Source organism: Lycorma delicatula, chromosome 10, assembly GCF_047948215.1.
Source record: "Lycorma delicatula isolate Av1 chromosome 10, ASM4794821v1, whole genome shotgun sequence".
Taxonomy (NCBI): Eukaryota; Metazoa; Arthropoda; class Insecta; order Hemiptera; family Fulgoridae; genus Lycorma; species Lycorma delicatula.
Window position 1 is genome coordinate 115114374 of NC_134464.1, and position 26341 is coordinate 115140714.

At 27.1% G+C, this 26341-nt stretch overlaps 2 protein-coding genes across 3 annotated transcripts in view; both read right to left on the reverse strand.

Moving 5' to 3' along the window:
- Window positions 1–5017: 5017 nt before the first annotated feature.
- Pits (Protein interacting with Ttk69 and Sin3A) overlaps window positions 5018–26341 on the reverse strand; it is a 50443-nt gene continuing 29119 nt past the window's right edge. For both annotated transcript variants that reach the window (XM_075376900.1, XM_075376899.1), the window contains 3 exons: window positions 15560–15841; window positions 12244–12536; window positions 5018–8349 (listed from right to left, as the gene is read on the reverse strand). In XM_075376900.1, the coding sequence (XP_075233015.1) occupies window positions 8224–8349; window positions 12244–12536; window positions 15560–15841 (701 nt within the window). In that variant the 3' untranslated portion in view covers window positions 5018–8223. The remainder of the gene's footprint in view (window positions 8350–12243; window positions 12537–15559; window positions 15842–26341) is intronic.
- On the reverse strand, window positions 15904–24603 carry LOC142331633 (zinc finger MYM-type protein 1-like). Its single transcript, XM_075377658.1, has 2 exons — window positions 22850–24603; window positions 15904–15910 (listed from the first exon to the last, which is right to left on the reverse strand). The coding sequence occupies exons 1-2, from the start codon at window positions 24601–24603 to the stop codon at window positions 15904–15906; spliced, it is 1761 nt and encodes a 586-aa protein (XP_075233773.1).

Consider the following 26341-nt stretch of genomic DNA (forward strand, 5'->3'; position numbering starts at 1 on the left):
TTCTATGACATTTCATTCATGCTTTTTCTAAGAAGAGAGGAAGAAGTTTTCCTTACAGACACTTAATTTTTTTTAACTTAAGAACGCTGATAATTTCACTCAGAACCAAAAACTACCAATAAAATCACTATTATAATGAATTCTATAAATTTGTGATTCACTTTAATACTTGAAAGATGTTTTCTAAATACTTCATACAAATTTTATAAAAAAAGTGGAGTATAACATACATCACTAGATTTTCATTACTAGTATACAATATTAAATAAAATACAAACAAAAATAAATGATTATTTGTTAGGTAAATAACAACACATTATAATATTAACACCAAAAATAACTTTAATTTGCATTTGCTGGCAAACTGTATTAACTTGAAAATTTCTGTTCATCATTACAATATTTACGATATTTATACATACAAAATAATAATAATAATCATATTAATAAAAACTACAAAAGCAACAAAAAATATAACTATATATTATAATATAATGATAAATCATACATAATACATACATACACAATATTCTTCAGTTCATACAATTTTGTGATAATAAAATTATAATAATAATAATAATGGTGATATTTAAAGATAATTATCTCATACAATTAAAAAGAAAAAAATTCTTGAAACTGTTAAACACACAGTAAAAAAATTTTCTTATGTAAAAATTAAATTACAATGTCCATTTCAAATTAAATTTTTTTTTATAATTTAATATCGGTACACAACAATCCACATCTTAAACACATATTTCTAAGTTTTATATTAAATATATTTAACATATTATTTAAATTATACATATATAACTACATTATATAATCTATTAATTTGTATAAAAAGTCGAAGACCTTACGAAGTAAATTTATGTTATTTAATAATGATGATAAAAATATATACATAACAATCATACGCTTACAAACTAATCAAAACTTACAACTTTTTTTTAAATATTTTAATGAATCATTCAATTATTTTTTTTTAATATCAAAAAAAATTTATAATTATTTATTATATAACTATCATATCACTGGGGCAAATATTTAAATTATCACAAATAATAATGCTTAAAAATAAATAATATAATTAATAATGTGAATAAATACTTGTAGCAGCGTCTTTTAAAGTAAAAATTTTCAGACAGATGTTGGAAAAAATTCTTTTATATATAAAAAAAAAAAAGATTTATATTTATCTCATTCAAATCCCCATTATAATAAATTTAAAAATGTTATATAAAATAATTTTTAAACCCCAGAGGAATTGATAAATGTATACATATACACAAAACTTTTTTTTATAATGGATATTTTTTTACATGAGCTCTATGCAGTAAAATAATAATTCAGAAAAATTTATTTTTTTATAGATTATTAAACAAAAAATGATCAATGACAATATCTCACAAATAAAAAAAAATTAATAAATACTTCTAATTTAAAAACACAAAGAAATAAATACATAAACTTAATGAAACTGAAAAAATTGTTTAAAGGAACCACATTAATTAAATAGAAATTTAAAAAATATGAAATTACTAAATTTTTACATTTCCTTCTAGTATTTCATATAAATTTAAAATGAAATCATAATATAACTGAGGTATCAACAATAAAATAGCCATATGTAATAAATTAGTTCATGCAGACGCATGAATAATGCAGATTGCCAAATGTTAAAGATCAATACAAATATATATATATATATATGGATATTTGATTAGAAATTTAAAAATCACAACAAATTATAAATGTGTATGACTTCATATCTTTATTTTGAAAAAAATGTAGTTTTCTACAAGAATAAAAATTTATCCAACTCAGGTTGATAGTTAAACAAGAAAAAAATTACATTCCAAGTTAATGGTTCACATACAGCCCACTAAAAGAAGCATTATGTAAGGGGAAATTTTAGTGGGTCCTGTCTTAGACAGGAAACCCTACATGCCCAGCAGTACGGGCTGGGGCTGCTGGGCGTCTGGATGCAGATTTTCCCTCCTCCAACGCAAAAAAAATCCAGAAATGTAGAAATATGAAAATACTAACATAACTGTCGTAATATAATAACATAATTCAGTAAATCAATAACCTGATTATAGATTTGGTCAGATGCTCCGTTTTGCTACGTACCTGGGTTTATTTAATCCTAAAAAAAAATGTTTTTACTTATTGTTGGATTCAATTAATGGTTGATCTTAGATTATATAAGACAAGCTGTTGAACTGTAATTTGACATAAGATGTTTTTTATTATTAGTTAAGTATACTAGGTACAATTGTAATGATTATAGGAGACCTGAGATGTATCCCTAAAAAAAAATGGCATAATTATTCTTCTTAAGAACAATGCCAGGCTTACTAAGGTAAGTGAAGTGTGAAGTGTTATTATGTTGCCTTCTTTTCTGAAGAAATACTAATATATATAGGCTGCCAAATTCATCAAAATGTGATATTCTGCACGTCTACAATTGGCTCATTACTTTCAAAGAACAGTATCTCAGCCATAAAAATCATACATGGGTAGTATAAAGCAAAAAGTAATGTACTAATTTATGTAGGGGAGGGGGGAGGTGAATGTAGCATTATATGTAGAATGTCTCCAATCAATTAAGGATTTTTATAAATATCACAAAAATAACTCTTTCATTAAGTTTAACGAATGAAAAATTAAGGTAATTAACAATTAAAACAAAGGAAAATTGTACAAATAATATACAGAAACTATGTACTATTCGGAAGACATAAAATTACAATTGAAAAAACTTAATGAAGGGTAACCCTTTCTATTTTTTAAAATAAAGAAAAAAAAAGAAAAAAATGATTAAACAAAATAATAAATACTAAATTAATAATAATTTTTTAAAATTATTATTTTCATGCATAACAATGCAAACATAACAGAAAATAAGATTTGTTATTAAAAACAAAAATATACTTTCTTATAAAAAAGTTATCTGCATAGAGCTAAAAAAAAACCCTACAAAAACAAGCCAAAAAATCTTATTTTTACATAGTCTAGTTCTAATATGATAGGAAATTTAAATTAAAAAAAAAAAAAATACCATCAGCTCAAATAATTATAGCAAAAAAATTTGAATAAAGTTCATTATTTATTTTTATTTTTGCAATAAAACTCCCACAGTAGATCACAGCTTATTACATCAGTCAATTTCATTACAATACAAATAAATATTATTAATAACAATAACAGAATAATTATTATAATAATTACTATTAACATATAATAGTTTCCTAATACTTAAAGCGTTATGAAAAATGAAAATTAACGATATTAATGTAAATTGTTTTTAACAGAAATTAAGGGAAGAACTGGAATTAATAGAGAATAAAACTGTCTTGCAGCATCTAAATCCATAAACAAAATTAACAATCTGCTTATACAAACAATAAAATAAGAAAACCGAATTAAAAATTAATAATATTTTACAAAATTATTATTTTATTTTGATTTTCTGTTCCCTAAGTTGAAAATTACATATATTCATATTTTTTTATTTATTATTTATTTATTTAATCTCGATAACAGTTTTACAGATTTTTTTTTCTTTATTTAACACTTAACTAAAAAATCTGCACTACTTTTAATTTGTAACACTCAATTTTTAATTATTATCTTTACATATAACACTACAATATTTAATTAATTAATAATCAAATTAATTTATCAAAACCAACAATTTTAAATAAAATAATTTCATCAAATAATATTCAGAGAATAATTATTTACAGTTCACTTTTCACTGTAACGTTATTAAACTTAAAACATATTACTCATTAATAGTTGTAAAATAAATCAAATAGTAATATTAAAAAAAAACACTGTCAGAGTCTCAAGGATAAGACCGAAAGCTACATCTTGATGTGGCGTACATAAAAAAACTGTGAAGTAAAGAAAACTACATTTAATAAACCAGTTCCTATAAATCATGGAAAATTATAACAGAACAAAACGCAGATTGAATCGATGGTGCAATTGGTGAACCAGATTGGTAATACAAACCGGATCTGTATTAAAGCCCTTTTTATGCTCCCATTTTACCAAGAGTGTACTTGATGGTGATGAGTAAATACCTATTTGCGAATAGTGCTAGGTGAAAACTTCTACAATACTCAATATATCTCGTAGAATTTAGTATGAGAAAAATAGTATTAAAATAAAAAGGCATTTGTAATACCGACTGATGACCCTTATTAAAAAAAGTAATTTACAACTACTACTAAATAACCGATTAAGTACAAAAATTATGTTAATGTGAAAAGCAAAATGCACATAATTAAATTTTTTTTAATGTCAAGAGATTCATTTTTTGTGAAAATTTTAAAAAATCACACATTTAAATAAAACCATTAAATGTTTCAACCTACTACAAATATTTCTAAGGAACAATAATAAATATTTGTTGCAAACATTAATTATTTTATTACAAATGTATATATATATATATTAATAGTTTATTTTAATTATAATTATATATATATATATATATATGTACTTATAAATTAATTATCCAATAATAATTAACGCTTACATAAATATATACACAATTAAAAAAAAATGGTCATTTGTTAAAATAATTTTACATTTTATATATATTCGTATTTTGTAATAATAATAATAATAAAGTTAATACATATTCATTTATTATACCCAGTGCAAATAATCTAAACTAAATTAGTATTAATATATATTTTTTTTTACTTATGTAATAACTCTACAAATAACAATAATAATATTATTCTATAATTATAATACATATATTACATAATCACATAATATATCGTAAAAATATTCCAATGTATCGATAAATATAAACGAGAAAAATGGGTGTATTTAACCTGTAAATTTCATTTTTTAATCAATCAAAAAAAAATTCAAAAGAAATCTTTATATATATATATATATATATATATATATAATAAAATATAATTATATATATTAACAAAATTAACTTAATGATTCTTATAATTTTTATATTAATAAATGGATTGATTTATATAAATTTATTTTTATTTAAACAAATAATATTTTAGCAGTTCTTTATAATAGCTTCATTTTTTCAAAATAGTTTATTTATAAAAAAGTAAAGAAAAAACTGTCCATAACAGAAATTCAGTTACAGTTCCCATACTTTAAAATAGTTAAAATGTTAACTGCAGTCACTAAATACTGTTGATGATTTTTAATAACTAATTACTGAAGAATTTTTACCGGTTTAGATGAAAAAATAAGTATCACGCCAACTAAACATAGAAAATTTAAAAAAAAAATTCCTACAAAAAAGAATTGGTAGTTTCTGTAACCTTTATTTCAATAAATTAATCAACAAGTATTTTTAAAATAACAGATAAAATTTTGGTAATATTCCCGTTAGTCTGTGAATGAAAATATTTTTGGATTTGTTTTATACTAAATTCCTTCCTACATTAAACGAAAGATCTTCACTTCAATTCTACTCTTAGTGTATATTATTCCGAAATGTTTGTACATTAATATCGAAGGAACTGATGTAGTGTAACAGGGTGTTGAATTTATACGATTCCATATCTATGTACCCATAGGATCTATAAAAAATTTTTGTAATAGGTCAACGAATTAAGTAGCAGAAAAATATATATCTACCTTGAAATCCGATTATGGACAAGTTAATGATTTTTTTTTAAATTAATAAAAATTAATGCAAAACAAAAAGCAAAGCAAAAAATTGATTAATAAGATAAGATAAAATCGCAAAGAACTGTTTTAATTTAAATATTTGTTATTATTTTCATGTTTTTTTTGTTTTTTTTTTTACTTTACAATATCTGCTAATAAATGATTGATTAATTTAATTAATTAATTAATACGTCATTAATTAATTAATAATTAAAAAACACCAACGCGAGTTTTGGAGTTCCTTTAGCTTCCTCTCGGACAACTTTCAAATAACAAACTAAAATAAAATTATTTTTATATCTCTTCTTTTTGCTTAAAATTATTCGTAGAATATTTGTTTTTTAAATAATAATAATAATAATAATAATATTAAAAGTTATTAATAAAAATAATATGTTATCCAGATGGTCTCTGACTAGGCTTCTGAAAACCTTAACTAAACATTAAAATAATAAATATATTACATAATAATTATTAATATTATAAATATATTAATAATAATAATAATATCTAAGATTTAATAATAATTTTATAACACAAAGCTACTACAAATACTATAAAAACAATTAATAATAATAATAATAATAACAATTAACATAATGAATAATTTTTAGATTATATGAATGGAACATAGAAAATAAGGAAAGCAAAATATATAACAAAGGGAAGAAAGTAATATTTACAAGAGAATACTTGCTGAAGATTAGGTGGGTTGAACAAACTGAAAAGTAAATAACATTTAAGATGAAATTGAGAAAAAACATGTAATAGAAAATATTGTCGTTAATAAAAACTAAAGTAGGTGGGGTCATATCTTAAAGCATCCTGGATTATTAAATATGATAATAGAGGGAAGTATAAATGTAAAAATAGTGACGGAAGACACAGATAACTTAAGTAATATGTTAAAAGATTACATATACAAAAAATTACTGTACATAAAAATGGTGATTAATTTAAAAAGAAAAAACACAAAGAAAGTAAATTTAAAACAATATTATAAAACGATTAAAATAAACACTGCATGAATTATTTATTAATTTTATTTTTTTCATAAAGAAAAGATATGAGACTTATAGCAGAAGATACTTTTTGTTTAAATTTATAATAAAAATAGAACTAAACAAAATTATTCACTAATATTACTATGGAAAGTATCAGGAACCCAAGATACAGTAATACAACAAAAATATCTCCAATAATAATACATATATACAAACATACGCGTTATCTACAAAATTACAAACGACACTTTATGGTTTTTTGTTTTTTTTTTTACTAATATGGCATTGACTGAAAAACACACCTACATAGTAAAAGCATTATAAAAATGTAAAATTTGTACATTCTTCACGTTTGTACACAAAACACAGTCGAATAAATAATAATAAAAAAAAAATAATATATACATATCTTATATTAATGCAGTAATAAATAACTTTTAAAGTAATATTTAAAAATATTAAAAAAAGCCATAAACTTAGCGGAATAAATAAAAATAACTTTTTTTTTCATTATATTACAATGAAAAATATGTAATTATAAAAAAATCTAATTAAAATTATTAGTAATACTAAATTTCAGTTAAAAAAGAAATCTACCTTTATAACAGTAATAAAAATTAAATATTCCTTTATCATAAACATTCGCAGGGAGGGGGAAAAACAGTAGTGCAGATTGCATAATTTATTTGTTTATTAGTATTACCAAATAGTAATTTAATATTATTATTATTATTAGCATTATTAAACTAAAAAAGAAGAAAATATTTTATACATATTTTTAGTTTCAAATAAAATATCATTAAGTTTTTTTTATCAGTAACAAAAATAATGACAAAATTTGACACAATTAACAGCAGATGAAGAGGAAAATTAATATGCAAAACAAAAAATTAAATAAAGGGAGACTAAAAAATAACATACACAAAAAGAGATCAAGAATATATGAAACTTAAAAAAAAACTTGGACGAACAAATAAAACAATGTACATAGTAAGTAAATATACAGATAAATATTTATAGAAATTATAATTAAGACATAATTTGTACAATATTTCATCATAACAATACAATAATTATAATCAAGAGATACAATCACAAAAAAAAAGCAGGCTTAAATTTTGAGCTTTACGATATCATATATAATACAAGATATCGTATGCAACGCTCCCAATTCAATATCGTCGAATCGATTCAATTAAGAAACCGACAACCATATTTCGACCATCATAACGACGATTTATAAATATTTTCAATAAATTACATTCTTTACTCTTTTATTAACATACAATTTTTTATACAATACTATAACAAACCGGTACTTTTTTTTTATTACCATGGCGCAACTGTTAACCATTTTATCATTTTAACCATAACCATATGTTGTAGTAGTAGAAGTAGTAATAGTAGTAGTATTAAGTTGTTGGTATACTGGGGCAGACTTGACGATATTTACACATTATCATTATGTAATATCGTCCAGGCCTCCATTGTCAAGCAGGATGACCAAACGATGTATTTTCAAAGGGGGTTGTCACACGCCCCTCTAGGTTTCTCTTTCTTTTTTAACTTTAAATTCTTCACCAAGAATGGTAGCTATTTCACCTTGCATAAACGCCCATGGTACGTTTGAATTTGCCAAAGGACATTTTTCACCACTTGGACAATATACCTGAAACAAAAAAATCATATTTTTATTAAAAAAAAAAAATTTGCAAATAAATTACAATTCTGAAATTTTTTCCAAAATTACACCGTTTCACTGAAAATTAATTGTAAAGAAAAAAAGATTATTACATCAATTATTGATTATAAGTTAAAATCTCTGCAACATTCTACTTAACTTTTTTTTAATGTCATTAAAAATTCCATTGGAAGGATAAATGAAATAACAATTTACATTTTTCACCCCATCTCAATAGTAATCTGATTTATATCAAGTATACATCACTTTATTAAAACGAGGATGGATACATGATAAAATTTATAAAATGAGCATTATGAATAACTCTGTATCTACACTGGACAAGCAATTTGGAGTAAAAACTAAAAAGAAATCAAAATATGTCAAAACTTAATGCAAAACTAAATAATTTATTCAGTTTTTACAAATAATAACTGTATACATTTTCAATAATGCATGCAGTGCACTCACTACTGCTCTTCATTTATTTCTAATGACTAAAAGTCCACATGATGTGGTTATATAACGAAAACAATGCGATCCACAGCAGTCTCTATTTGTACATAAGCTGATATCACAATTTTTAATGTCAAGTATTGTACATAACATACATGCTCAAGTAGAAATCTAGCTGAACCTGATATTCCCTTCCAACTCCAAACAGAAATTATTATACTGTCCCAAGTCAGATCTATAAATAGAGCTGCTCCCACTAAACCATACAATCACCCAGGTTACACTAACTTAAAACATCTACACATCACTAACACAAATGCAGTGAGTAAAACTAAATCCTGTATAATTCAAAATAAAAAAAGTGTACGTGCCTCAAGCTCAAGACATGTGAGCGTCCAATCACTTTTAGGAGACTTGGATTCATAGTTAGTATTACTTAAGTTCATCCGAAATACTACTTCACATAATTCCAGGGTTGTGCAAGAGCATTCTATAAGGCAATCCTGCATCAATAGCTTATCAAGGAAAAGCAATTTCTTATATACCTGTGCTAGTTAAAGTAAAATCATTGATCAATAATTTACCTCTCCTGTGCTTGATAAGTATACCCACATTTCCTATGGGACTGTTGACAGGATATGGCATATGTGGCCAGAGAAAACCTTAAAACATTGTTTTGGAGGTAGTATTTTCCTTGTTTCACTGTCCGACTATAAATAGATCATCCCTTTCTCGGTTCAATTCCCTTTCTTAACAATTGATTCCTTCCTGACATGTAACTAACTCTGGGTTTTTTCTGCACACATTCAGATGTACGTCTGAAATAAGGGTCATAAACTTTTGGTTCTACTAGGTTCAGGTAGTAGTGGCTCTAACTACAGAATGTGAAGGGATTGGTGGAAAAAAGCTTGTATGTGAGACTGAAGTGTTAATCAGCAAAGCAGGGACGACACTTCTTTATTAAATATTTAATTATCACTTGAATGAATAAATGAAACTCTTTTGTTCCGCACGGTACAGATACACAAAGAAAATTTCCACAGGTTATTTAAATTTTTACATAATAATTATAAATTAATTAAAATTTTATGAATAAAAAATATCTTATGTGATCCTTTGACTATTTTTTCATTACTTAATATGACAAAGATAAATAGAATGTAAAATCAACAGGAAAAACAGAAGAAAAATTATGATGTAAACTCATATAAACAATACTTATCATAATGATAAAAATTCAATTTAATACACAACAAGAAAAGAACTGATAATGAAATAATTTAAGTAGTAAGGAATAGTTTGCCTCTAAAACCATAATGAGTCATGGTAACCAATAAACATGACTCATAAGTTAAATTAATCCTTGATTTTAAAAACAACAAATTATTTAAAATTGATCAAACATAGGAAAATTTCAACCAATAATAATAATAATAGTAACTGTGATAAAGTGATTTCATTGAAATGTAAAAATCTTTTATAATGATATAATTCAACAAATAAATGTTTGATAAAAGTGATAAAATTTTATTTCTTATGATACAAATAACATAATAAAATTAACATACATTTATGCAATAATTACGTTATATTACATCACCACATATATTGCATTAAGAAAACACTCATTATTAATAAAAGCTGTTTCTTAAGATGTAGTGTTTATAACCTATGATCAAAGAAACAAGAGATATTCTATAAACTTAAAAAACAACATTATCTTTTATATGTCTGTACGTTTAAGTAATGATTATGAACACTAGCTAGAACCTCACCAATGTTACATATATATATGACAGCACTAATGAGGTGCACCAGATCTAAAATTACAGCATGCAATGATGAATTGTTTTATTATCTGAAGTATATATTGTCAGTAAGTAATAATTAAAGCATTACCCAAGCAAAAATTTAACAACAAATTACTACATCTCTATAAAAACAATTAATAATCGGAAACAAACATTGGCCAACATTTAAAACACATCTTAACAACTTTCTAACTTCAGAAATCTCTAACATATCTAACTTAAAAGACCTTTAGTTGTACAATTTCCAGAAAGCCAGTTATCCCCTGGATATTTTTAAGGAAAATCTTTTTAAAATGGAAAAAACATATCGATATGAAAAATTTTTTATTATTAAAGCTGCAGTAGAATTAAATTTAAGTAAGAGGTACTAATTGTTGAGAAACTCATTTTAGTATGAAGTATTTAAGAGATAAGCTTCATCATCTATCTGACTAAATAGTTTTAGTTTGGTCTAATACTGAAATATGTCAGAAGATTTTGGGCAAGTAGGTTCTTTTAGATGGTAATGTAATTTAAATAGATTGTGGATGCAATGATTACCATCCACACAGCTGAGAAGGGATATTGATTTTTCTCTACATAAGATACATTTTTGGGGGAAACTTGTCCTTTACTCATTACCTATGTGTTTTCCTTATATCTGATCCCTTTTCCCTGATTATTGGTTCTCGGTCCTCCACGCTGAGGATACCATTTTTGTGCAATCGGGAGTTGCCTAGAAAATATTGGGGATTCTCTTTCCCGTTTGGTGACTGCAAGTGCATTCGATAAGTGTAAGCCTACCTACTGGCTGAAGTGCCTATTTAGTAAAATCAAGCTTCTTGATCCCTCCTAAAATTTAATACTTTTATCCACAATCTACACTGATTATTAATCACATGCCCTTATGGTAGATGTTTGATAAACATAAAAATGATTAACCATTGATGTTTAATGAATGACAAATTAATATCACTAAATTCATTATAGAGATTGCATCACAATCTATTAAATAAAATAAAACTGAACTTTATTTATGTAAAGCTACTTTTTTTTATTATAATTCATTAAATATATAGGCATAATTGAACACAGAAGTAAATCATTTGATGAATAAAAGTGAACTTCTACCAGGTTTCAGCTTGAATACGGACAACTCAAAGCTAAACAAGTGTTCTAGAATCTAGCTTATAACATTCATCAACCAAACAATTTTATTTATTTAACTACATGAATGACTGGTGAAAATTCAAAGGAATGTAATTTTATATAGATATACTTGCAACACTTATTATAAACATATAATATATATGGGTTATTTAACTATCATGTATTGTTTCATTTCAGCTAAACAAGTTAATAAATAAAAAATTTATCTTAGATAATAACTTTTTAATACATATTTTTTCTGATTTTAGCTATTTAATTAAAGAAATATATCATTCAACTAATGATGATTTAATGAATTTAAAAATAACTAAATCTGAGCACTACTGGTTCAATCAATTTTGTTAAAAAATGTAGATATAGCAACTTCACAAAAAAACCAAAAAAAAGACACCTCTACAATGCCATTAAGTATAAATATGCAATTAAAGGAACAGATAAGGTAAAGAAAGGTAAAGAAAAAAATTACCTCTGAACCAGCACCCTGTCGTTTGATACTATCCCTAGAACAAGGGAAACAAAATTTATGGTGTGGAACTGACGGGCACTGAACAAAATGTGTATCTTCCAGTCTTTCTTGACAAAGAGTACATTTTAATGTTGTAGTCGGGACGGCTGGTGTGGCAGTGGCTGGAGGCGCATCACCTGAAGTGGGAGTTTCAGTTCCACTAGTGGCGCCGTTACCAGCACCACCTTCACTGGACGTAACTGTTGTCGAACTTACATGACGACTTCCAGATGATCTTCGACCACTAGATGATCCTAGTAAAATTATATACAAAATCGAATTAAAATTATAATATAACAAACTTTAGAGCATTACCCAAACATTAAATTGGAAAGATCTGTTGTAAATAATACGCATGCTTTCAATTTACAGCAACAACAAAACTAAACTTCAATCTTGTAAATACTTGTTTGTATTAATTATTAAATGAGAACAAACTATATTCTTTAAAAATTTTTATTTTATTATATATTGAAATACTAAAGATGATAAGTATTCGTAAAAGTATTATTTCAAGGAAAAATTAACAAATTTATTCCATCCAATAACGAAAAAAAAAATTCTGCAATTTTCTATACCATATAGAAATTATAAAATATTTTATTGTACAAATAATATTTAATTCCAATAAAAAAAAAAAAAAAAAATTTTTTTTTAATCAGTTATGGGAGAAAATGATCAATAAAAAGTTATAGATAGCATTCAAATACAATGAATTTTCATACTAATTTATCTTTTTTTTTTTTTTGTCTTCAGTCATTTGACTGGTTTGATGCAGCTCTCCAATATCTAATTTATCTAAATGTGTTTTCAAAATTTACCAACAAAAAGGTAAGTCATATTTCATTACAACTTCAATTCAATTCTTTTCTGTAGGGATTTTTTATTTCCTATTCCTAATGTGTTCATCTTCAATCCGTTCAACTTGTAAACAATAAGCAACCCAATGTCCCAATGAGATGAGGATGATAATATGACACGTAAATGAGGTACATCTTGTACAGATTCAAGCCGACCATTGTTGGAAAATGTAGTTAACTGAACGTTAACTGTCTAAGTAAACCAGTTCTATTCAAATCCATATAAACGTAACTTACCCTTACAAAGATTTGTGAACCATAGAACTTCAAAAATCAGCTGTTGAACAGATTTGCGATAACAATTTTACACTAAATCCACTCCAGTGGGTTTGTAGGGAATGAAAATATTTTTGTGGACTAGTGTTTTAAATAACATAACCAAAAATAAATTTAAAAAATGATTTACGATAATTGCACAGATAAAAACACAATTAATTCATTACATATGCTTGAAACTTGAGTACAGGAATACGTAAATAAGATGCGGTAGTAGAAGAAAAATTCCAAGCCTAATTAGGATTCAAACCCAGGAAGTATTTGGTAAAAGAATGGGTTAGGCTTACTACCACTCTGCCAAACAAGTGGAAGGCTGTTAAAAATAAAATAAAATAAAATTTATAGAAATAATCAAGAAAATTCCAGTCAAAACTATTAGATTTAATATATATTATGAAATATTAAGTCAAAAACCAAATTATTTTTAAAATGACTTTCAAACCAAAAATAGTTGTAAGGAATTTCACCATAATAACAATTTAAATTTCATTTTTTCTTCAGCATTTAAATGTTATACTTCAAAAAATAACTTTGTTAAACCTAATTTATTAACTAAATTTATAATACATCATCATTTATTTTGCGACATTCTCGTTCAAATTCTGAACAATTCTCTAAAGAATTTCCATCTATTCAATTTGTTTTATTAGTTCATGATCTTCAGAACTCTTTTTTTCTTCAAGCGTATATAATATGTCTACCAAACCACAGTATACTACATCACTGAAAACCACTTTCTACTTAGTAACATATATTTGACACCCCATTCAGTAAATTTTCATTTTGGAAAAAAAATAGTATATATCACATTTTTAAAATCTGTATGTACTCATTAAAATAAAACGATTTGTTTCATTAATATTTCATAAAAACCCACGCAGCCGATCTTGAGTTGTAAGAACATAACAGACCACCACATTGCACACTTACATTATCATGGAATAACGTCATTCTTTTATAACAAACCAATAACATTTTTAAATGAAATCGATCAACATAATGCAATTATAAAAATGGGAATAATCATTAAGTAAGAATTTCTGCAATATTATTGTAAATTCTGAGAAGGTATTTCAGTCCGTAAACAGTGCATCACAAAAGACACAACTCTTGGGGGAAAAAATTATTTCTTCATAACCTCAAAATGATAAAATTCGGTTAAAATTAAAATAATATATTAAAAGAATTCAATTTCTAAACACTTTTTCTTCATTTAATAGTAATTTTATTTTAAAAAGACAAAAAACAGAAGGAAAGTTCTATATAGGATTCAAAATTGTATCCTTTTACAACCTGATAGTTCCTTAACCTGACTGCAACGTCTCAGGGGATAGGCCACTGGAAATTGAATGATATGGATTGTATAAAACAACCACAACCAAAACTCTTGTTTCATAAAAAAGTTCCCATAAATTACTTAATCTAAATAATATTAGGTGCAGTTATAATTCCATGTTTCTGGTATTTATTATATATATATATATATAGACATTAATAAAAAAATTAATCATATTATTTATTACTTAAACAAAGAAAATAAAATGACAAGTAAAAATTGAAATTATATCTTCACCAATTTACAACAAAGATAAAGAGACTATTATAGCATATATAGTTTCATAAAACTTTAAACAATTCTATTAAGTCAGACACTCATAAATAGAAACATAGAAACAGATACAAGTAAGGATGAACACCACTAACCAACCCACTAAATTTAACAGACATTCAAGTTGCATACATATAACAAATTTTTTAGTGCATAAAAAAAACAAATTGTTTAATGACAAAACAAACAGTCTAAAAACAAACTACATAACTGTCAACAGCATTAAATCAGTTCTTAGAAAATACTGGAGAAAGACTGCAGCTTTCTATCTTACATGCAACTGGGATACTAATTACATATATATATATTAACTGAAAACCTCAGCTACATTTCATACAGAAGAAAACTTTGATATCACAAAAATATCCTTTATCAAAATTACAGTCATATCAGGATATTAGATAATATCACCTTTGAGACTTCAAATTTTATAATTTAAGTAACTACAGTTCACCAGTATTTAATAAGGCTGACATTGATCATAAGAAAATGTTTTCCAGTTAATATCTGAAATAAATAATCTTCAACTAACCTGAAGAATTTGGTGAATGCTGAGATCCACGTGAAGCTGATCTAGGTCCAGCAGATCCAGGTGGTGAACCACCTGTACTACGTGGTGAACCGGGCGGTAAATTATCAGCAACGGACATTAATGCAGCCATAGGTGATTGTCCCTGACCGCCACCTTGTTGATTACTATTTTGTTGTTGCTGACTAACAGATACACCTTGATCAGGTGGAGATCCTGTTCGTGGTCCTAATGGAGATCCTGCTCCACCAGCCGTGCCATTACTCAATGATCCTGCTGGATATCCTGTAGGTCACACCATATACCAAAATTCTGTTAGTTTTCATATAATACTTCCATACCAAATATTATAGCCTGTTTAAAACATAATAAAAATGTAACATTTAATTCAATAAAAGTTATACAGTTAGTGGAATAAATTAACTACCTACTACTTGTTAAGAACTTTAATAATTTGTGGAGAAACAATAATTTTTTTGCGGCATATATTTAAGTCGATCAATCCAAATTCTTTTTAGCTTTATGTTGTTCCAGCCAATGTAAAAAGCCGTGAAGTTATGGAAAAGACATGCATAAATGATTAGAGATCTTGAGCTTTCATGTAGACCGTCTTACTTATATACTCTAGATCTTACTATGGTAGATTATTTATCACTTTCTTCTTTCTTATTTTCAATTATTTGAGCATAGATTGGATCTTGCTAGGCGCATACGTTAAGTAAAATACTAATTTTAATTTTATTAAAACATAAAATTTTAAAATAATATATCTATCTATATTATAGAAATATATGAACATGCATTGTACACTTGAAATTGATAAATTTTATTTTAAATTAAATTAAAACTTATCAATAACGGAAGGATTACTGAAAAAATAACTTCCAGGAAATATAGAATTAAGCCACTTCCTTAATTAAAACACAAATTTACAGTTCATAAAATATATGGGTAAGGCACTGTAAAAAAAAAGTATTCATACAATATTATATCATGCATGCATTAATTAGTAAAAAAAAAAATGTAGTCCACACTAATGACAATTAGCAAATATTATACTCATTTCCTCAGATTGCTTGTACATACCAAAAGACTTGTAACTGATCTGAAAACGGTAAATTAAAATGCTCTACCAATGAGCCCTAATGCTATCACAACTGATCGTTCCTAGCTCAACTTATCTTAAATTATCCTACACCCTCTTTCCCCATACAGGTAAAATAGGAATCGGATCAATAATCAGATTTTATCCGACTGAAAGTAACGACTGCAGCTTAGTAAGCAAGGAAGGAAGTTTGTTTATTGGAACATTTAACAGTAACTTCTTTTCTATCTGCGGACCCACTAATCAATTACTTCTGTCTGGATTCAATTTGCCTATGTAACAATAAAGTAAACTTGGATAACTTAATCTTCCTAGATAGAAAGATATATTATTATCTATTTGAGGAATAAAATTAAATAAAAACATTTTTGAACAGTTCATATATCTTCATTTGGTTGCCGGAGTTACATTAATATCACAAGATCGTACATTTTTTACAATTTCCGACGTGTTTTACCAGACCTAACCGTCAAAAGAAAAACTTTATTAATGTTTCTGGAAAATGAATAGCTAATGAATTGCAGGTATTATTTAAAGTAGGTCACCATATAAGATGCACAAGCATGTCCCGTAATAATAACTATTTTATATATATAATTACAATTTCCACTATCTGCTAACTCATCACCAAAATAGTTATACAGAGCAATGTAATTCTAAATAAAGCTTTACCTATAAGTCCATCATAAAATTATATTTCAGTACTTCTTATTACAATCAAAATAAAATAAATTTTACATTTCTTAGGAAAAAACAAAAATATTAAATGTGGTTTTCATTTGATGAATAATGATAAAATATGTTCAAACTCAATCTTTTAACTTAATCGGTAAAGTTAAAGTTAAAAAAAAAAAAAAAAAAAAAAACATATTTTCTGGATGAAATTGTTATTCAGTGATAAAACCATCAGAGTAAGAAAAAAATTCAGATAATAAAGCGGCATATTTCCGAAACAAATACGCAAAAATAAGAAATTGATTGCACCTTCATAATTCTAAAAGTTCTACAACATTAAGAAAATTACAAATAAAAAAAAAATTTAAAATAAAAAGAACTCAACAATTATTAAAATGTCAACAAGCTAATAGCCACACATTTAATAAACCTGTTCCATAAACCGACAAAAGATAAATAAATATATGTGGCTTTTCAAGTGCATATACTGTTGGCATTTAGGATTCAACGACTCAGTCAATGTCTCAGAAAAGGAAATAACATTTTAATTTTCAGTTTTTAACTTAGAAGGCTATACATAGCATCTTGACGATCTCACACCAGTCCCACGTATTTTTTTTCTTAAAGATGAAAACTTAACATTTTGTATCGACAAACTCTAAAGAAAACTTTGAAAATTTTTCCTTTCGTCAATGAAAAAAAGTTTAAGTATTTAGGGGAAAAACTGATGAAATTTAAATCCATTATTACATTTTAACCACAATGACGAAAACAAATACGCCGGAAACTAAAATTTTAAGTCGTAGAAAGTTCCAGTACAAATTAATAATATTGCCGATGAGATTTAACTTATTTAAACCGTTTAAACATAACATAAAGGTAAATATAAATAATAAAGAAAGACTAAATATTGTAATGTTCTAGACGTTAATAAATAATCTATATTTCTTATCGTACAATTTCATTATTTTTATCAAAATTTACAAGTATAAATAAAATAAGACAATTAATTTGAGTGTGCCACATTATTAAAAAACATTAATTTCTTATCAAAAAATAAACTAATGACGACAAACATAATCGGTTTTATTATCAGTAACGTACGCACGCGACGCAAACTTGTAGTAACAACCGTATAATGTGATGGAAAAAAAGAAAAAAATTTACATACTTTTTTTCATACATCATACACATAATATTAAAAAAAACTTGAAATTCTGGACTTGTACTTATCTTCAAGTAACACATCTCTTAACTTATTAAGTTTCACAGAAAAAAAACAGCTGCGTGAAAATTAAATACACAAAATTAAAAAACCGTGAAAATTTCAAAAATTAAACAATACTTTGCGAGGAGGAGTGTAGAAAACTACAGCTCACTTGATGAGCTATTAAGTAGACATACCCGGTTGATTTTTAGTTCAAGTTTGAGATTACTCTGCACAAAACTTACGTGAGACTGCTATGAATAATATCAGATTTTTTTTTATTTAGCAGGTTAATGACTTGCTATTGATGGAGATCGTAATATTGAAACTGGTGTTTTAAGATGAAGCAAAAAAATTAACCTTGAAGGTCAGTCAACTGTCAACACCTGACAGAGATTTTGTACAAAAATATAATTCTACATAAGAGAGGGAGAGAGAGAGAGAGCGCATCCGAAACGAGAAGTATTTGAAGGATAACATAAAATCAACATTGATTTTTTTTAACTTCATAGCAATTAAACTCTTCTGTCATACAAGTAAACACAACACACTACACTGTATTACAGTACAGCAGATATACACTCACAAATCTTTACGCAATATTAACCCGACTATAGGGTGTGTAGATCTAAGAAAACAAGATCTGCATCTTATAGTGAACCAGAACTTAAAATATGTAGTAAATACGCGTTTAGTAAAGTAAACTTTATAAAAATTCGTCCTTTGGAGGTAAAATTAACCAAATAAACTATGTAAGGATATGGGATCCAAACAAATGTTTTTGTTGCGCTACTATACTTAGCGATGGCTTTTTCGTAGTACTGCTTCATATGTTTGATATGCGACAAGAAATATTTTATCTTTTTTTTGAAAAGGAGAAACACAAGTATACGGAACATTTTGTGAATGAAATTTTTTTTTAGTAAAAATAACAACTTATGAAATATTTTTGAAAAACTGAATGCTTAGAATCTCTCCCAGTAGGATAGCAACATGTAATTTTTAAAGTCGACTGAAAAATCTTTAGAATTAAAAAAAAAAAACGAAGAGAAAAATGAATGAAAACGGAGGTAAAGAATATTTTCGCTTGTTCCAACAACTTCTGATCACCGACCGAGTTGATTTCTCTCGAGGTATGAAATCCATTTTTGAAAAAAATTATTATAGCTTCTAGAAATATTTTCAAAATGATAATATCGATTAATTTACTGTTGACAAAGAAAAGTATGCGACTGAAATGTCTTGCGACAGTAGTTTGAAACAAATTTAATTAGCATGGAATGAATTGAATTTTGGACGTCAATAAACACTCTTAAAGTGATGAAGTTAATAGTAATTTCAATTCTATTTGAGACTTCTTATTTGTGCGAAACTAGCTCTTCGGTAGTTGTGATAAAATTTATGTACTTCGCAAGAATCAATTTGGAGAAGGAAATGACAATTTGGTAGGGCATAGTAAATTCTACGATCTGAGAAATCTGCGGCGAGAAAAACGCTAATCTATTCAACTTAGTAAAATAGTAAAATTAGTTGAATTTGTTTAATCACATACTTTTGACATCTAAAATATTTTTTTACTTATTTTTACTTAATCTACGCAAAAATATATATATATATATATATATATATCGGCTATTTAGCAAAGTAGAATTTGACAGGGCGTCTTGGAAAATTGAACTCGGCAAAGATGCCAAGAAACAAAAAAACATGACATAAGTCTAACTGAACATGACAATACATCTGGAAATAACGATATCGATAAATTAATGTTTTTTTTTACGATTTGCAACACTAAAATAAATGAAGAATGCACAGGACGATAGTTAATTTTTTTTTTTTAAACTATTAAAGATTGAATTTAAAACTAATGACTACATCTTAAATGCTTTTAAACTGATAAGCTATTTAATTAAATTTTAGATGCACATCATTAACGAAATAGTTAAAAAATGTAAAAACTTTAAAAATTTTTCAATTAACGGCTTTCAATTAATATAGACTGTAGAAGAAAAAAACATGTGTAATTGTTCAAATAGATGATTATGCCACGTTACTAACATAAAACAATATAAGACACTAATAAAATCAAAATGATAATAAATACCAGAAACTTAATGTTCAGTAACAACAAATATACATATACAGAGAGAGGCAAATAAAAAAAAGTAGTAAAAAAAAGGTAGGCGAGTAATTTAATTATCAGTTTGTATCGTAACAAATAAAAGAAAAACAATAAACATTTTTATTATTATTATTATTTTATATTTAATTACTAACTAATAAATTCTTATCTAATCTTTTATGAAGGTTCATATAATAAAAAATTAACGGAATAAAATAAAGATAAGGAGAAAAAATACATCTCAACCAGAATTATTCTAATAATTTAAAAGGTTATCGTAAAATTATTTTCTTAACAAGAATGAAATAAATAAAATCCTGCTTTCATATTTATTATAAATAAAAAATTAACATAAAACTTTTTATTGAGTTTTTTCGATTTTATTGTTTTAAATAAAATAAAATTAAAAAAAAGAAAAACATTCATCTGCACGGATCATTACTTTGTAACAATCAATAGGTGTAAAACAAAATCAATAAATCTTTTCTACATATTATTACGGTAGGCCTATATAAGTCGCGTTAAATCTTCGACATGAGTTTTAAAACTAACAACTCGTTTCGTAATTACAATAAAAAATCTGGGAATTCTTATTACCTCAATTAATTAATTATTACCTTAATAATTCGTTGTATTTCTAAATGTGTTTTTAATAACTTTATTTTCTATAGAAAGTAGATAAAATTTTTGTTTGACATTACTTATCCCATTCGGAATAAAAGATACAATCATTTTTTGCTTTTTATGAGTGTAATGATTTTCATTGCTTCCCTTATGAATCGCGAAGATGTTGCTTGTTTGTTTATATTACTTGTATTTCATTGGACTGGATATGCCTATATAATGATTATATTTCAATTAAATATAATTCGGGAAACCACTTCCTATTAATTTCTTTGTTAAACTCCTTTTTCCTGTTTAGCCTCCGGGAATTACCATCAGGTATTACTTCAGAGGATGACATGTACGAGTGAAAGTGTAGTCTTGTACAATCTCAGATCGACCATTTCTGAGATGTGTGGTAAATTGAAACCCAACAACCAAAGAACACCAGTATCCACTATCTAGTATTCAAATTCGTATAAAACTAGATCTGTCTTTACTAGGACTTGAACGCTGGAATTTTTGACTTCCAATCGGATGATTTGCGACGATGCGTTCACCGCAAGACCAACCCGGTGGGTTTCCTTGTTAAACCTGACGTGGATATTTGTTACAATTTTTTTTAACTTACAAACAAATAATTGAATTATTTTTTTAATTAATATGTTGATATCTAAGAGTGTTATTAAAATTTTTATAAAGGCTTTAAATATGCACGCACACAATAAGTATACAAAAATTTTGTGGGGTAAATAATATAAGTTTTTATTAACGATCAAAACCCTTAACTTTGAAACAGATATTTAAAGTTAAAAACTTTTTTTTAACTTACCTCAAAATATTTTACTGGAATCATAATTAGAAAATACCCGGTCGATAAAGTTAAGTATGCCGTGACGTGAAGACAACGACCCGAGTTTGAATAACAGTCATTGAATTTTTTTTTTAGTACTATGAAATATATTCGATTATTTCCCGCGATTTACAAAATTAAAAAAAACCTATATACTTAGTAAATTAAAAAAATTAACACATTTTACATTGTTCATTTTCATTCTTACAAATTAATATAAAGAAACAAATAGCTTTAAAATCCATCTGTACTAGTATCGCTAAATAATTCGCTATTAAACGATCATTCATTTACTAATATACTACAGCGGTTGAAATTACGTACAAGTATTTATTTTTCTTCCTTATTTATACTTGAGATCTACACGATTGTTTTTCTTCGAAAATATATTTATGATGGAATCATAAAAAGTAGGCTTTCGCTTCAGGTTTTGAAGAAAAGTTCTTTCAATCACTAACAAAGGTAGTTCAGACATCTCTTGCCAACGTGTATTCCGCTGATAAGAATGAACCCTGTTCAAAGCCGTAAACGATCGTTCGTTTGAATTGGAAACAGGAATTGTTAAAATTAAAGCGCACAGTTTTGTTACTTCGGACAGAGCTTGGTTTAGACCTTGAGATCGTAACTCGAGGCTGAGCTCGTGCACGGTCTTACCGTAAAATTCTGAAGAGGAGAAAAGAAAACACAGTTCATTCTTTAATCGCAAGGTGTTAAAAAACTGTCCGTACCTCTTAGTCAAAACTTGAAATGGCTGTTCAGGAAAATTTTTGTCGTAATCGCTGAACTTGTCCCCATCGAGCAAAGAAAAGAATTGCAACTCTTCAATATCTGAAAACAGGTTAGTAATTTGTACGATCAAAATATCAATAATTTCATAGAATAACCGTCGGCGGGAATCCTTTCGGTCTTCATCTTGATCAATTTTTACTATTTTAACGGGGGGCTCGTCTTGTTTTTCAACTTTGAACCAAATCTCTTCAAACTTATCACGAAATTCTACCAGTTCGCTTATAAATTTAGTTATATTTTTTCTACAGTACCACACATCAGACAGCTTCCTTTTTATAGTACCGAACAGCAAATCGACTTTCGGAAATATGATAATAAATATCTCTATAAAAAAAACGAAATCGGGATCTAAAAGCGTTAAGTAATACGCTCGCGCAGAAATTCTAGTTTCACCGTCCCAATCTTCAACGCTGTTCATCATTGACTGCAACAATTTTATAAGGTCATCTCTACAGCGAGAAATGATTTCAATCATTCCGCTGTTACAATTCCCACACGTATCTAAAATGTGTCGCTTTACTTCGCGGTCTAGAACTTGACTTCTCTTGGTCGATTTCGAGAAAAATCCAGAAAAACCATTAACCGTTAGAAAAAATATTTTACAGTCTTTTAAGTTACTGAGAGACTTCTCCAATACCAAATTTAATCTATAACCGTAATAATGAACAAACAATGTACAATCAAATCTTAATTTTATTTGATTGTGCAGTCCATTATCCTCGGATAAGATCGGACTTCCATCGTAAGTTACAGAAACTAATTTTTTTCCGCATTCGAATTCATCCATACACTGGAAAAAAACATGAGATAAACGATCTGTTGTTTTATCCTCGGTAATATCTATAAAACCCAAAAATCTTTCGTGAATATCTCCATCGAGACTGACATAGCGTAAAACAGTTGACAGCTGCGACTTTTCAGAAACATCTGTATTCTCGTCTATAATAACAGAGACAAAAGAAACATTTGCTACTTCGTTTTTAATTTTTTCTAACATAAAACTTGAAATACAATGAACGATATCGTTTTCCATATCGTTTAAAATACCAGAAAACCCCGTCCATGTCTGTAAATAATGGTGCAGTTGAGGATCTGTTTCGGCAATCCAATGTAACAGTTCGACACAGTTTCCTTTATTATCCGATCCTGTCGATTCGTCCTGTCTTCTAAACGGCAATTCTTGCAACGCAATAAAGCATGTCGCGCTAATTAAACGTTCCATTACATATCTATTTTTTCTTATGAGTTCGTTGTGCGCTTCTATAGATCTTTTACACGCGTCATTTAAAGTTCTATCGATTTTAGTACAGCTGAATCTAATAAGAGAGCAAGTTGCGGCGATGTGATTTTTCGAATTTTCATGCCTTGATCGTACTGTTCTAAAGGCATCCATGTTACAAACACCGTCACGATTCCACGAATTTTTTTCATCGGCAAAAAGAATACACGGCCAACAAAAAAGTTTTGAAAGTTTTAACGAACCGCACAACCAAGGATTATCATCGTACCACTGAAGGTTAAAATGCCGTTCATATCCGCCTGAAGTTTTATGTTTCAGATTTTTTAAATCTGGAATCGGCCTACCTTTACGCACAATATCCATTTTCTCTGTAAATGACCGTGAATTGAACGATTTTTTACACAGACTGTCAATTATGCAGTCAGATTCGTTTCCAGAACGGCCGTTATCCATCACGAGAAACAAACACTAACCAACCGCTTGAATACAAGATACTAAACTAGAACCTAAGCTGCGGTTGCCTCTCGACTAGCAGGTAGCAAGCACAATCGCGCATGCGCACCGTCCCCACCACCACTTGTATAGAGGTCTACGTCCGCTATTGCCGTAACGCACGAGACAACAACCACCTCACATTTTACGGGTTTTCCTTCGTTGATTAACATGTTTTTTAATGGCTTACACCCCTTTTTTTAATGAAATTACAAAATAAATAATGCTTATTCACAAATACAGTGCTACATTTATTTATAAAGTCTGTAAAATATATCAAAATGTATAAATATCAATATACTAAAGTAATCAAAGGATTAATATTTAACTGCAAGTTATATATTAAGAGCAAAACATTCTGATGTACTGAAGAAAGAAAATAAGGTAAATTCTAAATGCTATATGTAGAAATGTATTGCTTTGAGGAAAATTTAACGGAACGTAAACATTTTTCATTCAATTAGTACTTTTTATCTGAGTTTTTATCATTATCAAGGAGGCTGGCTTTCACTTGCAACCATTTCAAAGTCATCAGGAAATACATAAATACTTTTCAAAAAAAAACTGCAGTAAATGGTTATAAAATAGCTAATTTTGTTTTGAATAGAACAAAAACTGGTAACATTATCATTTATAATGTGTGTGCGCGCGCGCATATACATATAAATATATATATATGCCGATGTACTATGATAGTATGGATATGTAAAAACAAAATTATTTAAAACTTATAAGACTTTTTTTATTAAATTAAAGAAAAAAAATTAAAACCACAAATTAATTGGGCAATGAAATAATAAGCGATTAAAAGTTGTTAAAAAATAAAACGTACACACAATAATCGATAAACTATTTTCTAATTTTTTTTTTTAAATGGGTTCCAAACGATCAGGTAATATTTTGTAATAAATATATACAACAGATGTAATATATATAACTGATGGTTTTTTTTTAACTACTTTCATGATACAACTTTTTTTGACATCGTTAAGGTGAACGGTGCCTTACAATATACTCCAAAATTACTGCTTTCATCTCGTGATATAGGTACCCAAAAATAAATTAAAACAAGAAGTGTGGAACTGTATAGGAGTAGGGAGACAAAGCAACATAAAAACTTGGTATAACAAAAAAAAAGAAACAAGAGGTTTAAAAAGGGAGAATACATAGCCTAAAAAAAGAGGAGTGTGAGAAGAAAAATAATAGTATGAAAGTCGGGAAGGAAGGGCCCACGGTCAATGTTAGCAACGGAGCGTGTCGTCACAATGACGTATCGGCAACATGGCGCATGCGCAGTTTGGCAACGCTGCTTAATGACGTAGCCCGCCAATACGGCATTCACTGCATTCCATAACGTAGCCGTGTACCGACGACGACACGACGTTCACACGAAGAAAACCGAATTAAAACGATCGAATGAAGGCCAACTGTACTGTGACGTCACTGCACGCTATTCACCTAACAACGAATCGATGTTGCTATGGAAACGGAGGACCCACTTTTCACTTGTAAACGACCACACCATTCACCCAGAAATCCTTAACAATACTAATGTATCCCCTCCCCGATCCGATATCACAGACATCACAAGCGCTTTACGTTAATGTTCTGTATATAAAACAAACTTCATAAATATTAAATCTAAATAATAAATACTAATATTAAAGTAATTACTGATATTAAAAAAAAAGTATTTTTA